Consider the following 17,844-nt stretch of genomic DNA (forward strand, 5'->3'; position numbering starts at 1 on the left):
CATCTTCTTACGACTCAGAAAAGACTCAGTGTTTTTCAGCAGCAGAGAGAAAATCTGGAGCACAAGGCTGACTACTGGAATCTGCAGCGAGACAGAGGACTGAGATGGGAGCATTTCCTGCAAGAGATCTTCAGCGCTAAGTAGAGGCTTCTAAAGGTAACAAATTCCAAAACTCTGACATCTTAACGACACACAGGTGGTTTCACCACTAAAATTTGAAATATTCAGTATGTCTGGGAAAAAACTTATTACCATAGTTAATATTTAAATTTACAGAAGGCAGAAGAGAAGTCAAATGCACATCATGACAATTAGTAAGGAAATGGTATGACATCACCTTCCAGTGGATTTTAAAGTAAGATACCAGTGTTTGGCACAACTAAAGCTTATTTCCCTACTTTGAAAAACTAGTGCATATACTGTGTATTAAACACGTAACACCTGCCCAGACACAGCTTGACTTCAGTGGCTTATTCCAACATGCTAGTCCAGAAACACAATGTTTCGTGACAAAGCCTTGTAAAACCACCTCATTTCCTCAGAGGTAACGTGTTATGTGATTGCCATCATACTCTTCTACTCCGGTTGAGATACTTGAAGACATCTGTCCCGTACACTTCTGCAAAAGCAACTCTTTTCCCAGGTGTCCAAGAACAAATTAAGCATTACTGACAACAGAAGCATTAGGAACCGCTGCACAAACAAACTGTACCACGAACCTGTTGTATAGACTTGCTCAGAGTTTAGTACAGCTCGTGTTCTGTTCATGGCAATGCAGCTACTACTGGTGGAGCAGCACTAGCATTTGGACAAGTGCTGTTAATGTCAGGAACATCTCTTACCGGAGCCCTTACAATTTTCACCCCATGTAACAGCTGCATGACCACTAAGGAAGACATACTATTTTTTCCTGTGGCAGAACTTTTATTTGGAGGGAAATAATAACTTTTGCATTTACATGGCACGAATTATATACAGTACACTTTCCATGATAAGAATTATGACGCTGTTCACCGAAAGGTATCAAATTTGAGATAAATAATGCATAAGCTAAAATATACAAACCAGGGGTGGAGGTGAAACTATTGGCCATTTTTGTTATCTATAGAAGAATTTCAAGGAATAATGTTAATCCAATGTTCAAAAATTTTTAACAAACTTCTAGTAAAGTTAATTGAAATATTTATATTCAGTTGTTGCACAGTATTTCCAATATACAGTCAAGAAGATGCACAGAACACGACACTTAATATGAAAAAAAAAACCCTACTGCACCCACAATTTAAAGGTTTCACTGCCTTTTGGATGCTGCACTACCATATTTATATAAACATTTACAACACTTCGGTAAACACAAAGGTTCTAAATGTAGTGCAGCATTATGGGGGGGCCTCTTTCAGCTCTTAAAATAAATGTTAAATGCCCACATACTGTGCCATTTATTCTAAGCTGATGGTTAAGCTGTAACCCTTAATTCCTACTGTGAGTAGCGAATACACTTTCCCCACGTTCCGAAGATGACCATCCCTCTGACTACATACTCTATATTCTGAGACCTAAACTCTCCTCGGCTTCATCGTCAATTCGGCGTTCTGCCTCAGTGCTTGTAACACTTATCCCTTCTATCATATTTTAATGTCCTGTTAAGTAGTCCTGTGTAGAATCTGAAGCGAAAGAATCCGCATCTTCGTTATCAGAATCATCACTGCTGTCATCGGCCGCCGGCTCCCCTGTCAGTGCTATCCGGGCATAGTCGTCAGTGTCTATGGACTTACAGAAGTGAATGGCATACTTGAGTTTTTCTTCCAGTACTTGCTTACAGGAATACCTGGGCAGCTTCAGCAGAAAGAAGCAAGTGTATGACTCAGGAAGGAAGTGGTCTGGAGGATTGTATTTATCCAATACCTGTCCAAAACAGAAAGCATTAACATTTCTTATTCATTGTCCAAACCACAAACAAACATCAGAATAAGCACTAGAACTAAGCACTGAACTGAGCCCTGGCACAGGCTGCCCAGGGAGGGGCATCTCCTCCTCTGGAGGTTTTTCAAAACCTGGATGTATTCCTGTGAGACCTGATGTAGGTGGACCTGCTTTGGCAAGGGTGTTGGACTAGATCATCTCTAAACGTCCCTTCCAACCCCTACCATTCTGTGATTCTATAAAACCTTTTTTTTTAATGGCATGTTTGATTTGTGATACTGGTGATGAAGTTCCTTTAAAGAAAAATGAAAAGATCAAATCTATTTTCCCTACAGTAAATAAGTAAATAAAACCAGACATCTATGAGCTTCCTTGATTATGAATATGTAGTTGGGAGCAATCTAAAAAAGATGACATTACTTCAGCAAATATCAAAATAGGATTTGAAGACTGGTTTTTCAATTTAGCTGAAATGACTGGCTGAGCTGAATGAAAAGTTATTAAGTGCCAGCAAAAAGTGCTGATGACTGACAGTGGAAAACTATCAAAATCCAGAGAAGCAAATGGCTGGGAAATGAAATGAACATTCACTTACTCAAATCAAGAGAGAAAAATGTTTATATACATTATAGGTCTCTGTTGCACAGCCGAATCTACACTGTAATGTTCCATGAACAGTTTAATGAAATCAGCCTGTTCTCTTGTTACATCATGCTCCTACTTCTCCACTATCAGCTTGGAAAAACAAGACCCCCACATGCCATCCCATACACCATACCTGAATCACAAAATCCCTTCCTCTGAAGTCTGCAATAGTCCTGGGCAACCTTGTTCTGCCCCACACAAATCGCAGGAAAAGAGATCGCTCTGTGTTGGAGAAGGACTCCATTACTTCCCAGAACCACTGTATTAAGGAAGCAGTGGGTTCAATGCCTTTGTAAGTTGCAACAGATTTCAGAAGGTGAAGTGGAATATCTGGGCTTCCACATACCTGAAAAATAAAAGACAGTGATAAGGCTACAAAAGTCTGATCAGATCATATTTCAGGTGATTTATCCTCTCCATTCCTTTAAAATATTTATTCAGCTCTTGCACTGACAAAGTGAATACTCAGATAATCATAGAACAGTAAGGTTGAAAGGGACCTTCAGAGATTATCTAGTTCAACTCTCCTGCAGAAGCAGGGTCACCTAGATCAGGTCACACAGAAACGTGCTCAGGTGGGTTTTGAAGACCTCCAAGGAAGGAGACGCCACAACCCCTCTGGGCAGCCTGTGCCAGGGCTCCCTCACCTGAACAGTGAAACAGTTTTTTCTTATGTTTAAATGGAACTTTTTGTGTTCCAGCTTCATCCCATTACTCCTTGTCCTGTTGCTGGATACAACAGAAAAAAGCGATGCCCCAACAAAACTCTATATTACAAATAATCACTCCATCAGTAGACAATAATGAACCTTCTTTCACATTCCCAAAACACACAAAAAAGTAAATAGTAAACATGATTAAACGGTATTTAACAAGGGGCCTGGACTAGTAAAATGGAAGTGAAGAATCTCACTGCAGGTTAGTCTGACAGAAGTAGCAAAGCAGAAATTGATACCATAGTTTCCAGCTCATATCCTGTGAAGAGTGAAAGTAGAGGAACTGGAACAACACGGGCCATCCCCTCCCGAACTGCTGCAACTTGTTCGTCAAATTCATGAAGTCTGCAGAGACATTTTTCCAAAGTTTCTGTGAATGCCACTTCTAGCAATTACTGTAACAGCAAGGCAACTTAAACCGTTCTCCTCATGTCTCCAGCTATGTGCTGAGGAACATCAATAAACATTGACCACACAAGATACTTGAACACCAAGTGGTTTCTACACCAATCACACAGCAAGCTCAGGAGGGAATCATAGAATCATAGAATGGTAGGGGTTGGAAGGGACCTTTAGAGATCATCCAGCCCAGTCCCTCTGCAGAGCAGGTCCACCTAGTTCAGGTCACACAAGAATGCATCCAGGTGGGTCTTGAAGCTCTCCAAGGAAGGAGACTCCACACCCTCCCTGGGCAGTCTGTGCCAGGGGCTCCCTCACTCTCCTAGTGAAGTAGTTTTTCCCAATGTTTAAGAGAACTTTCTTGTGTTCCAGCTTCATCCCATTACCCCTTGTCCTGTTGCTAGATACCATAGAAATAAAAGGATGCCCTAACCTTCTGATATCCACCATTTAGGTATTTGTAAATATTAATGAGATCCATTAATATCTTTCCATGGACAATGTTTCAGGTACTTTTTTTCCAGTATTATCCATGTGCTGTGCCTGATAAGAACAAGCCAATATCCATTTGGAAGCAACATGCCCCTTGGAAAAGAATGGCTGTGTTTTGAAACTGCCCTCAAACATTCCCAGCACCAGACAGACGTTATGGTACAAGAAAAATGGGTCTGCACTAAAACATGATGTCTGAGGGGAGAGGAGCAGTTGTATTTTAAGACAAACGCAAATAAGTCTAACATTTTGCAGCTTCTGCTGCCATCCATGATTTGTGGTTTTTTTTTTCCTTTTCCCCTGTCAAATAATTTGTGGGAAGTTTTATGGAGCCTTCCAGAGCAGAGAGTCGCATTGTTGACAAGTCCTACCCTCAAGCTTATCATCACACAAAATAAACAAAGATGACAAGACATACTTCAACTTTTGCATCCACTTTTTCACATATATTCTATTGAGGTGCCAGGCTGGTGTCTCTAGGGCTTCATATTAAAAAAAACTTGATACATTATCTAAACACTTAAACGTTTCTCCCAAAGGCCTTTAAGCTGTAAAATGCTTTAGAATTGCTCGGTCCCTTTGAGGATAGCCAGAAGTGGCAAGAGAACAAAATCATTACTTTCAAACGAATGCAACATCTCACATGGACATAGAATTTATCCGTTCTAAATGAAATTTCTTCCTACTGTCAAAACCAGTTTTAAGTGTTGGTTCGTAACCATTTAGAGATTAAAAAAACAAATAAAAAACCCCAAACAAAAGACTAGTTCAGTATCTGTTGTCAGACACTATAACTAGAAACTAATAAGTAAACAGTGATGCTACAGCCTTGCTCAAGCACTCCTCAAAACAGTTAACTACAGTAGAGAGAGTGAAAGAACTATGAACCAATTCCTCATCCAAATTATCTGAATTTCCATATTTTGATAGGCACTAGGCTCACTAAACAAGATGCCTGTGCTTATGGTTATTTCTTTGATGTACTTGTCTAGATGAGCTATCTAGGTATATAAGTAACCAAAGGCCTGCCTTCTCAAACACTGAGCAATTATTTCCCCCTGATTTCACTGCAATGCTCAGCCTTCAGCACCTGTGGGTGAATTTACTTGACATTGGTGTCAGGTCTATTTTATGGTTTCCAAGGAATGAACATTCTGCTCTGTGCATTCCAACTTAGTGTACGAATAGAGTAAGAACTCAGGTGGGACTGCTCTTGACAGCAACTGATGAGATGAAAAATGGCAGGAGCAGTAGTACTATAGCTAAGCTCTCTTCATAAAGAACTTAATGATCGAGGTTATTACTATACTGCAGAGCAAGAAGTAGATGGATGAGACTTTTCTCTGCCTGTAAAACTGGCTGCCAAAACTCCTCTGTCGGGATAGCTATTCAAATCTAGAGCCATACCTGCTAATCTATTTTATTTCCTAAAAATTAAGTTTAATCATTTATCTTTGGATAGATTAAAAGAAATCAGAAAACCAATACTGTAATCACATGGAAATATTTAAACACTTTTATAGAATAAAGTGGCATATTGTTTAAAAGCATTTTTTTTAAGAAAATGCTTATTCATGTCAATAACTTCAGTGATTTATTCAACAAACCTGTAGTTTATTGCCAGCCTCACATATTCAGCTCTATTATCCAGTGTAATATGGGTATACTTGGAACTCAGCTGAATATCTTGACCACTTGCATTAGGCACAGTGAACGGGAGGCTCATAGCTTCAAACTCTTCTGAAGTAGCTTCATTGTCTCGAATGTACATTAGTCCAGGAATGAAATCTTTATCAACCTTTTGAAAATGACAAAAATCGAATTAAAGTCAGTTTATTAGCACTGTACAAAAGCATCTCCTGCATACCAAAAGCAGTGGGTCATGTGTCATCTACTAAAAGCATTGTCAAACTTCTGAGCACAATCCATTTAACTTAATTTTAAAGCTGTAAAATGGCTTAGATTTCACATAAAAGTTCATTAAGCTGGGATGTGGGAGGGTCCATGTGTTCTAGATTTCAAGCATTTTTTGCTGAATATTTGCCAAGAAACCATATTATACAAGAAGATAGATTTAAAGGTTAAAAAAATAACCATGCCTACAAAGTCCAATGCTGCTTTTGTACAAAAGGAATTCACCTTACTGACAAGTAAATGTGCTCAGTGCTTTTACAGTAAGTCCATTTCTACATGACAGTATTTCAGAAGGAACCCTTCTTCACAACAAAGACTTCCTCTTACTTCACCTTTACTGAGGTCAGTAAACATAAAAGTGAAAAAGCTAGTGATATTCAGTATGTGGGCACAAACTATTTTCAGTAGTAGTTTAACTAATTTTGTTTTACTTCGAAACAGTGTAGGTGTGTGCACTCAATCAGTTACTGCATCTTGGCATGACAGACAGTAACGGCAACAGAAAGGTCTACTGGAGAGGAGGAGTTAGACTACAAACATTTGTCTAGTCAAACCCAGGAGAAGATTTGAGAATGCTCTAGAATTCAAATACCTGATTTAACTACTTTTGAATTACTTGAATTTACAGTTTTAACAATGTGAGAACGAGTCATGCTCATTTACTGGCTCAAAATGCAAAAGGCCGGTCAAAATACAAATATATATAAGCCTGGGAAGCCAATCACTGGGGAAAAAATAACCCTAGTCTCCTTCTCTTCTGTAAGTTATATCCTACTCAGGAGCTTCACACTTCATACCTCACTGAGATCAGCAATTGTTAAGTTCATTCCTGCAAGCTGTTTCCACACTGGCTCAGCCAGGTTGAGGCTCAGAGGGCTGCCAGTTCGGATAGCAATGCCCAGGAGAACACCTGTAAGTTTAAATAGAGTGTTTTCATTTCTTTTTTTGATGGATTCCCAACATTCCGATCACGTAATGCAAACAGAACATCTCAACATTGCTTAGAAATTACCAAGGAAACGGAACATGTTCATATGCAAGAGTGACTTGGCAGCAGGATTTAACAGGAAACAATCTCTGTTTGCTCCAGATTCATCTCGTCCGTTGGGTGTCACAATTAACAGAGGGGTCAGCCCATTCTGAAGCTCCTCGCACATTTCTGCTATTGATTCGCTATAACCTCCACCGCAATCATCCACAGATTCACCTTGGAGAAAAGGAGCAAAATTAAAACATCATTGCAAAAATAAGTCAGTCAAGTGTTGAAAGAAACTGTATTTCCTTCCATGGGGATGACTGAGTAAACAAAAGTTTACTAAGTGCCGTATCTGTTCATATGAAGACCCTTTACGTTTCACTTTATATTTGAGCATTTCCAGTTCACTGTAAACTGTAGTATTTAGTAGATGGATTATACAACATATCTCAATATATAATATGTGTCAAAATTGCTATTCTGCCAGAGTGTAACTACCATTTTTGTGTTATACACTAATCAAAATAAAATAGAGGTAGAAAAAGAAAGCCAAAGCAACACAACTCCTAACTGACATTTTAAAGTAGATATATGGTATATAACTTAGGTGCAGTAGAGAGAATGACTCTTCAATCTAATGTTTCAAAGAGCTCAAAGTGATATGTGAATTTTAAAAACAACCTTACCACTAAGACCAGCTAGCCAGGATTATTTATCATTTCAGACAGCTGAAAAACAGGCTTATGTTTTGCAGAATGTTTGTCGTAAGCAGAAGAGTTGCCCTTGGAATTTGAGAAGAATTACAGACACATTTCCACTGATCTTGAGGTTTTTTTATCAAACCATTTTAGAACACTTTTTCACTGCTTTACATTTTAGCACCTTCCTCTGCCTACACATATTCATTGTTTTCCTGTATCTCTTCCTTCCTTCAGATGCTTCAAGAAAGTAATCTAAAGAAAACTGTAAAGGTAAGTGCAAAATAGCACAGGGGTTGGAAGGGGCAGCACAGAGAACCCTCTTACCAACAAACTTGACTTTCCAAACACGGTGAGGAAGCAGAAGGCTATCAGGGCTAAAGGAACTCATCTTAGCGCACATCTGTCCGAATACCGACTTTGTACCATCAGGCCCAGCCAGTCCTCCTTTACTCCTAGAACGCTTTACCTATTGAGTAAGCACATTATAAAAGTCACTGTAAGAACACATTTCAGCTGACACTGTTGTGCACTGATGTTTATGAAATATCCATCTGTTCAATGAAACATTCGCAGCAGAGGCCCACAGTGTATCCTGGATATATAGGTGACAGAAGAAGCATCAAACTTCAAATTATACCACTACAGTATTTTTCAGTAATATGCATCCCTAAATACAGCTGCCACAGACTTCCTGATCTTCTCCAGGAGGATGAAAGGACTTAGAATCTCAGACTATTAGGAACCCAGAACTATTTCAAAACCACATGATGACTGATGTTGGAAGGCAACTCTAGAGGTTATCTCGTCCAACTCCCCTGCTCAAGCAGGACCACCTAGAGACAGCTGCCCAGGGCCATGTCTGCTTGACTTTTGAGTATCTCTAAGGACGGAGACTCTACCACCTCCCTGGGCAGCCTGTGCCAGCGCTCCATCACCTTCACAGTGAAACAGTGTTTCCTGATGGTCAGAGTGAACCTCCTGTGTTTCTGTTTGTGCCCATTGCCTTTGGTACTGTCATTGAACACTGCTGAGAAAAGTCCAGCTCCATCTTTCTTACACCTACCCATCAGTTATGCAAAAATATACATTAATGAGATGTCCCCTAAGCTTTCTCTTCTCCAGCCAAAACAGTCCAGCTCTCTCAGTCTTTCCTTGCAGGTGAGATGTTTCAGTCTCTTAATTATCTTTGTGCCCTTTGCTGGACTCTCTCCAACATACCCACATCTCTCTTGTACTAAGGAGCCCAGAACTGGACACAGTATTCCCACTGTGGTCTCATCAATGCTGAGCAGAGGGGAAGGGTCACCTCCCTTGACCTGCTTGGCAACACTCCTCCTCATGCAGCCCAGGACACTCATTAACGTTCTTCATGGCACACTGCTGGCCAAGGTCACTCTGGATTACCAGCTCAACCCTCTGGTCTATCAACCAAACAGTTTTGCATCAATCAGCAAACTTGGCAAGGGTATACTCTGCCTTATCACCTAGATCAGTAATGAAGATGATGACTAGGATTGGACTCAGCATTGCCCTCTGGGGCACACTGCTAGTTACTGGCCTCCAGCTAGACTTCCTGTCACTTACCACCCAACCTCAGTGTCTGTCTACTCATCCAGTACATACTTTGTCAGCTTGTTTCTGGTATAAAAAGAGGGCATACCTAAAGATTAATGAGAAAGGGTTACTGGTTCCAGGGCAGGCTGCACTACAACATCTGCAATAGTTTCTATCTCTGTGACATAGCTCCAAGTGCCAGTGATTACAACAATTATCATCATTTACAAGCACTGCAAATTCCAGCATCCCTATAACAGAAATTTTTCAACTGATGCTTGGATTTGCACAAACATGAAAAACAGTACCTGATTATCTAGACACTTCCACTCCATGTCCTCAACTAACTAGACAATGTTGAATGATTGTTCTAGGTAATTTCTGTGACGTGATACAGTTACAAATACTTGAGACAAAAAAAAAAGTGACCAGAGATGTTTGATCTAAGATTAACAAAACTAAAATTTGAAGGTTGATTAAGCTATAGTAATTTTACTGTTAGAGCTGGAAACATGTAAAAACCAATAGGTATTCATTGTAGCTAGTGCAGACAAAGAATTACAAATTGGTAGGGGTTGGAAGGGACCTTTAGAGATCATCTAGTGCAATCCCCCTGCAGAAGTAGGTCAGCCTAGATCAGATTGCAAAATGAATGATTCTTACCCAGTGCAGCTGACAACCCTGTTGGCTTTCTTCTCTAGATAAAGAATTAGATGTTCCCCCAGTCACCAATACCTTACCTTGAATTCCAAACACATAATTGTTTATCTGTTAATCTTTAAAGGACAGAGGAAAGACAGAGGGGTAATAATGATAAAATTTGTTCATAAAGTTTTCTTCCCCTGTTTCTGAAGAAGCAGCCAATGCCTTGGTAAATTCTGTTTTTCTGGATTGCAATCCACCTAGTTAATGCATCCTATTTATATTCATATTCAGCTGTCAAATCTGGGTAAGTCTTTCACATATAGGACACATCAGAAGCCACGTTGTTGGCCAGAAAACACACTACATGTTCTTCTCATACTCATTAATGAATAATATTTAAATAATCATCTATCATACTTACTAGGAGCCTCTAAAAAATGAGTAAGCACTACCAAAATACATATGTATATATACACACACACAGAGTAATGTGTTTCTTAGGCACCTATAGAAAAAGTGTATTTTAAGATTTGAAGAAGATCCATAACAAATGGCAAGGAAAATCCCACATATTTTACTGCAAGAGATGCAAAATATACAAAAAAGCATTTCATCAGTATACAGAAGGCTGTAGAAACCCAAGTTGGGGTTTTTTTTTGACCACTGGTGTTCTGCATTTTATATTCCAAACCTGCTCTGACTGCAGTGTATGCAGTTTACCAATATCTGTCAGACTGTTGACTAAGAAGTAACTCAGACTCATCACACTGATCTGTATTTGGTCTCATCCCAAGCTGTGGAGGAATTTCTGTCTGAAAGAGGCCACGGACTAGTAACAGTGAACAACCCATGCTTTGAGAACTAACGTGCAGATTGTCCTTGAGCCGCTCTCGACTGTGAGAAAAGAAGAAAGAATGTCTACATGGTAACAAGCTTGAGCAAGGAGGGGGCTGAAGCAGTATGTGAAACCGCAAGGCTTATCGCAGAAAGCGCAGCTGGCTTTTAGAGAAAGGACCAATTAGAAGTGATGTAAACATGCTGATTATAAAACTCTGGTGCTTGTTAGTAAAATTTGAGTTATGACCTAACCATATTGGTGTCTGTCATTTCTCCCTGGTGCTCTCTCCGACACCAAGCTACAGTGTATCTCAAAATCAGCCACTTGTTCTGATGCTGAGGCTTTGACACACCCACCAGATTTCTTTCAGACTTCATTGAAAGGCTGATGCACTCCAGCTCTCCTCATATGTGAGATGTTCTGTACCAACTCAACTTGGTTCCAATTCAACAGATTTCTAAGAAATTTGGATGCCCAAGATGTTTTCGGTTGAGAAATGACTGAGTGTTCTCTTAAAAAAAGGCAAGTTTGAGCAGAAGGTCTACGAAAGCAGTAGTTAATCCACTGTTTTTTCAAACCTCAGACCTAAAATACAAATTAATCAAGGGACAATAAAAAGTCAAGGAATTCTGCCTGAACAGAGGAGAATGGCATGCACATTTGTTATTATACATTTAATTTAGAGTGGTTTTTTTTCTGGCAACACAGAATTTTCACTTAATCTAATCATTTAGATGCAGGAATGGTTAACAATGTGACTTTTAACAAAACTATGTAAGAACACTATGAATGATTAGTGGCATTTCTGCCAGCATCTTAATACATCGCTTGCTGACAAAGACAGATGCCTGTATTAAAATGCATTAGGTTATTAGCAGAGAGTAAAGCACTTCACTGAAAAATGGCAAAAACTCAAACAAATGTGTTTAGGCCACAATCCACCACTGGTGTCTGAGGTTTTTATTGTAGCAGATCGTCTTGCTCACATTTCCAAATCAAACTCTGCAGAGAAAAAAGTATCCTGTGAAATCTATTTGTAGATTAGGGTCAGATAGAACCCTAACTGAACCCTATTATAACCCTAAATGCCTTATTAAACACAGTTATGTAGAATCTCAAGGTTTTAAAACACAGTACCAGTCTTCTTGCTGATGAGATCACCTTTCAGCATAAAAGAAGTTAATATGTTGATCAGAGCCCATGAAGGATTTTCATGTAAGTCTCTCACCAGAAGATATTAGCTTGTAGAAAACCAACTTTTCTTACGCGAGACAGTCAGCAGCTCAAAAGCAGCATACAGTGAAATGTGGAAGAATCAAGTTCAAGAACTCGCCTCAGTGATTAACCACTCATAGGCTGAACCATTTCAACAGAGAAGAGGCACTTGAGTCAATGTATAACCTGGTTAAAAGAATTTGAAGTAATGAAGACCAAAATTTAAGAACTATAATTTCTGTCTCAAGCAACCTGAGGGTACACACTGAAATACTGGACATCATGTGGAACTTTATAAAACTCACCAAAACTTGGGAGAAATGTAGTAGGCCATGAACTCAAGAGACTGATAAATGACAGCTTATTATTTGGAATCAGCTAATAAAGAGAAATACGTACTACTAAAATAGATTTCGTGACATATCCTTGAATCGCATTTGTTTTGTTCATAATCTCTTCTATCTCCACAAGAGGTAGAGACATATCAGTGTGATAATTGCAAAACCAGAGGCACAGTCTCACTTGTACCTTGATGTTTCAGTTAGCTGTGATTGAAGTGAAATGCTACATCAAAAATAAAATATAAAATGATAAGGAATAGAGAAAGACTAATCTACACGAGCAGACAAAAAAGCTTAACCTAATAAGTGTAGGAAAATTAACATTGTCGTAAAATGAATGCTCTTTAGGAGCACATTTGGTAAGGGAGAAGACAATAATGAGGAAGGAAGAATGTTATTTCAACTGAAGTATAACATTCACAAAAGAACAAATAATTCCTTCATTGCTATGCTGTGACTACTTCGAGATCAGAGCAGTTTTAATCATCACACTACTCAGATTTCTGTGAACCACATTTATTAAGGAGTCCAAGTGAGGAGGTAGAAACTATTCTTAAAGTGAGATTTCATATATCCTTAAGTGTGACATTCCTCCCATCACAGTAGAAGGAACCAGGAGACCCTTTGCAAGATTACATTACTAAAAGCAGACATTACCCTTAGCTGAAATTTATTTCCACTTTAGAAGGGGGAAAATTCCTTTCCACTGCTGTGATAATCTCCTTCATCTAAAGGCAAAGACATGATTTAACAGCACCGTGAAAGTGTCTGCCTGTAGTTCTCAACATACTGCTCATTTGACACCACAGGAGCTACACCAGTACTTAAATACTAGATAAATCTAATCTGCTAGTAAGAAGGTCAATAAGTAAACTTGAGCACTGGAACCCTGTACATGTTAGCTCCCTTTTTGTCTCAGTCTTCAGCTACTTCCTTTACACTTTTCCAGAACAAGGCCCAGGTACTGTTTTGGAACGCTTCACTTAATGACCATTCCCAAAATGTAATATAGATTAAACTACAAGTTGGGTCTCTTCTGCCCAAAGCAGCCCCTCCCAACAGTGTCCCAAACTGTCTCCATGCATTCAAGCTTGTCCTCATGCTACACCTCAAAGCATAAAATATCTACCCTCAATTTCGTGCTAGAGAAATATCAGACTGGCACAGAGGCGAGTCACAGTACAGCCATCACATTGTATTCCACATACCTTGTGAAAGAAAATGACATAAAACCACTGTGACCTACTATCATGAGGTTGCCAACAGAAAAGATCTAGGACCAAGTAGCATGGAAGCTGAACGTGACCTACTCTAAAGGAATCTGGTCCACATAAAACTTGACTTCAGGACAAGGGAGTGGTGTTTGTCTTACTTTAACAGATGTCTGTAATGTCCAGTTCTGGTAGTTCCTAAGAAACCACTGAATAACAAAGTAAGTTGAGGAAATATTTACAAAAGCAACTTAACAACTCATCTGTTTCTTTTACATTGAGGAAGATGATTAAGTGAATTTAATGCATCACGTAACATATAAACTGTTAAGAGGAGCCTTCTGAAAGTAAAGTGATCTTAAAGCCTAGTTGCAGTTAAACTCACAACAGTAAATAAGATGAAAACTCTGCTAACACTAACAATTAGGTGTTTCAAACTATCTAATGCAGCTTTGAATCTTCAACTAAATATTATAAAGGATCAAATAGTTTAAGAATCTGCATTTTCATTCTCTGCAAAAGTCAGGTCAAGAAATTGTGAACATAATCTGTAATCAGGCCAGATTATGAACATGGACTTTCTTAGCTTTTACTTGGCTATATATAGGACAGACTTGTGTTACCGCGTTATTTCACTTCCCCAAGAAGCTATGAAGAAGGCATCCTGCAGGTACCAGTACTTTTTCTAGAGTTCAAGACAGATTCAAGTAACATACAGGAATACAAGAGAAAACCTATCTTAACTAATTAATTCAACAGTAGAAGGAGGACACTAGGAAACATGCCCAACAACTACACACTAGTTTCTTGTTTAAATATATGCACTGCTTTATTGGACTTTCTGAATTCACACACACAAAAAAATAACAGGAAAACCTCTGACACTCTCTTCAGCTTCAACTTCCTGAATAATAAGCTAAACCAACACATGTTAATCACATAACACTACCACAAGAAACTTTAAGTGCCCATAGAAAATGGCAAAGAAACAGAAACAAGGTCCAGCCACAATAGGATATAGTTCTGTTCACTAAAGCAAAACTAATTCATCAAAACTTTCTCATTTTCTCCAATCTAACCATACAAAGAGCAGTTTTTCTTACTTTTTACAATATCTATAAACAAGAAAATCATCACTAAAGGAAATAAATGTATGAGGACTCTGTAAGATCAGGCTCCAGTGCAATTAAGCTAAAACAATGTCTTACTATTCGATGTTACAGAAATATCTACAGCAAAAAGACATATCTGGCCCAAGGCACAACGTTACATTTTCTAACGTCAATGATAAGGAAAAAAGCCCTTTTGTATCAAAGTGTTCTGCAATCAATATGATCACATGTGATGACAAGCAAAGGACAAGAGTTTAAACAGTCTAATTTTTAATTCTATTTCACTTATATTTTTTTTCCCTTCATGTTCTCCGTTATGAAAGCAACAGCTGAATAATTTATCTGACCACATGGAAAGGTAAGAAAGGCATCAGAATTGTTACTCTCTTAAATTATCTGATGTAGAGAGTTTTGAAACTGTTTCTTCATCAAGTAGAACATACTTTGCTCACTACAGTCTAAATCATTCATCTATTATTTCAACAAGTGCCCCCTTCCCCTCAAACAACTACAGCATAGATGAAAACACTCTGAAAAGAAAATGAGCAGCCCTTGTTTCATTCACTTCTTCACTGTTTGACTGGTAAAATTTCAGCTCTTCAGTACTCAGATATCAAACCCCTGAAAAAAGGGAGTGGAGAAACATATAGCACTGCAGGCTAAATATACAAATACTAAAATCAGAAGTTCATCTTGAGATACCTGTATTCTGTTGAGCTCTACAACTGGCCCATGCTGACGATCTCTCACCATAGTTGCTTGCACAACTTTTCTGAAAGCTGCCTCCTAAAAAAGGAAAATGCAAAAAATTATAATAGTGGCAAAACTGCAATCAAAGAAGAAAGCTGCACATGCTACATGGAGAACACACAGTTCATCTCTGGAAAATAAGAGACTCTTTGGCAGAACAGAGAAACTGATCCTGCAATACCATCCTTCAGCAATTGTCTTCTGAGTAAAGCACAAAACACTTGAAAAGGTGTAACACCTCCTTCTTTAGAAAAATGGGATCAAGCATCAAATACTTCCGAAATACTAAACCAAACAAAAGCAACAGAAGATAATGCTGTGAGATAATTACTAAGGATCAGGTTGTTTGCACTAATACAATTCAAATCTGAAACAGTATGAGATACTAAAGAACTGAAGATGACAAGTCTCTTCTTTTCAAGACAGTTTTTGAGGGATACGGTTATACAGCAGATCGATTCAGTTATTACTAAGTAACCAATGTGCTGCTGTGTGCAGGTATAAATGAGTTTATATCAGAAAAAAAATGTATATGGATAATTAATATTAGAGAAATACAATCAAAGAAGTCAAAGATGAGATCATCTTGCAATGGAAGGCAAACATCAAATAAATTTAAAACAAAGTAAAAGTGAAACTTCTCATGCAAATTCAAGTATCTGAGGATATGGATCTAATTTTACACTGATAGTTTCAGGGAAGCCTTAAAAAGATTTTTTAAGTCCTTAGAATCTCTGAAGGTAAGCCTAACTTCAATGCCTGGATATGAAAACAACTTTGCAACTTCTGGTATCTTTGTTGAATGTTTTTGACATAAAACACACAAGAAAAAATGTTATCAGGCATCTGAAGCCTTTCTGTATCTGTTCAGCAGACCATTAAATACATTGAACATACCTTTTGCATACCTATTCCTATACTTAACATCACCTACCTGAACACACACTAACATATAAAAATGTCATGAACAGAGTAGCAAGGACTTATCTTTCCTATTTTTCAATTCAGATTTTTATGAAAAATGTACGGTCTTTTCTTGATCTGTGAAGAACGTATTCTGCTGGATGGCTCTACTACATAATTTTATTGGTGTCTCAAGATGGCAATCGTGAGACAATACATGCTAAGGAGACCAGTTACTTGCCACGTTTCTTATTTGAAGGACACAGAACAGGACTTCAGAGGTAAACTTAACTGCTCGTCTTTGCAAATAGATCTTCCAGCAGTTTTTGTCTGTTTATATAAGGTTATCAATTTTCCTTAGACAAGTTACTATGACACTGAGAAAGTTCAGATGTAAAACTGAGGATCATATAAATATAAGTCACATTTCCATAACTTCCATGTCTGAAATTCTGAAAAAGTGTTGTAGCCTTAAAGCATTATAATTCTCTACATTTTCTCAAGACTGACTTCATTCATGACTACAAAAATCCACTTTCTTTACCATTTTAAGGTTGAACTCCTAGGTATTGTCTTCGCTTTTAACTCAGCCTAGGATAAAACAAGTTTGTACCTGCATAGAGCTCTGGATCAACTAGTTTATCACCTGATCATGACAACTGAAACACAAAAAGCAGATAATGACCACTTCAATATGTATCTTACTTTTTTGTGCAGGATTGCACCTACTGAATACTCTAGAAGAATTTGACTCTACTACAAACTAAAGATCTACAGTTACAGCTTCTCACAGAGCAGGTTACAGTCACTTAAGAGTTACAAATCATTCCCTTAAAAGCATTCTCCTAAATACCTTTCCCTGTGATATCAGTATTCCACGTAAAGTGTCAAATCCAACTGAAGGTCCTTGGCCAGTTTCATCAAGTCTTCCTTCAAGATCAAACATTGGAATGCAAGGACAGAAGAGTTCAGAAATATGATGCAACAACAGAAGCCTGTTTCTCAATGAAATGATGGGAATTTCCTGCAGATGATTGTATTCCATAGGAACCTATGGATAAGGCAATGATATCCAAACATAATTCAAAATTATTATGTATTTTATTAAACAGAACAACAATTTCTAAGAGGCAAATTTGTAGCCATTCATATATTTTCTTATTCACATTGCCAAAATTTAATGCAGAGTCCAATTGTTCATAACAGGAAACGAATAGTATCCAAACTAAAACATGTATTAGAAACACGACAGACTATTCTTGCTCCTCCATATTTTACAGTCCCCTCATCCATAAACAGATGTATTTTACATCCCGTCATCATTACACCATTGTACTATCACTACATATTGTAGCTGAAAGACAGAATATACAAAAAACAATCTTCTCAATGTAAAGCAAGAAATGTAGAACCCCCATATGGAAGGCATAAGATTTTCATAGCTGGAATGCAGAAATAAAATGCCTTCCAATTTGAAAACTGAGTTAATGTTCTGCATTATATTAACAA

The 17,844-nt window shown here is 38.2% G+C and overlaps 1 protein-coding gene across 5 annotated transcripts in view; it reads right to left on the reverse strand.

Annotated features, from left to right (window-relative positions):
• Nucleotides 1-901: 901 nt before the first annotated feature.
• HERC2 (HECT and RLD domain containing E3 ubiquitin protein ligase 2) overlaps nucleotides 902-17,844 on the reverse strand; it is a 109,126-nt gene continuing 92,183 nt past the window's right edge. For all 5 annotated transcript variants that reach the window (XM_061998140.1, XM_061998154.1, XM_061998165.1 and 2 more), the window contains 9 exons: nucleotides 17,189-17,386; nucleotides 15,385-15,468; nucleotides 8,091-8,232; nucleotides 7,102-7,296; nucleotides 6,887-6,999; nucleotides 5,783-5,973; nucleotides 3,524-3,629; nucleotides 2,702-2,914; nucleotides 902-1,905 (listed from right to left, as the gene is read on the reverse strand). In XM_061998140.1, the coding sequence (XP_061854124.1) occupies nucleotides 1,633-1,905; nucleotides 2,702-2,914; nucleotides 3,524-3,629; nucleotides 5,783-5,973; nucleotides 6,887-6,999; nucleotides 7,102-7,296; nucleotides 8,091-8,232; nucleotides 15,385-15,468; nucleotides 17,189-17,386 (1,515 nt within the window). In that variant the 3' untranslated portion in view covers nucleotides 902-1,632. The remainder of the gene's footprint in view (nucleotides 1,906-2,701; nucleotides 2,915-3,523; nucleotides 3,630-5,782; nucleotides 5,974-6,886; nucleotides 7,000-7,101; nucleotides 7,297-8,090; nucleotides 8,233-15,384; nucleotides 15,469-17,188; nucleotides 17,387-17,844) is intronic.

Source organism: Colius striatus, chromosome 1 (assembly GCF_028858725.1).
Source record: "Colius striatus isolate bColStr4 chromosome 1, bColStr4.1.hap1, whole genome shotgun sequence".
In the NCBI taxonomy this organism is placed as follows: Eukaryota; Metazoa; Chordata; class Aves; order Coliiformes; family Coliidae; genus Colius; species Colius striatus.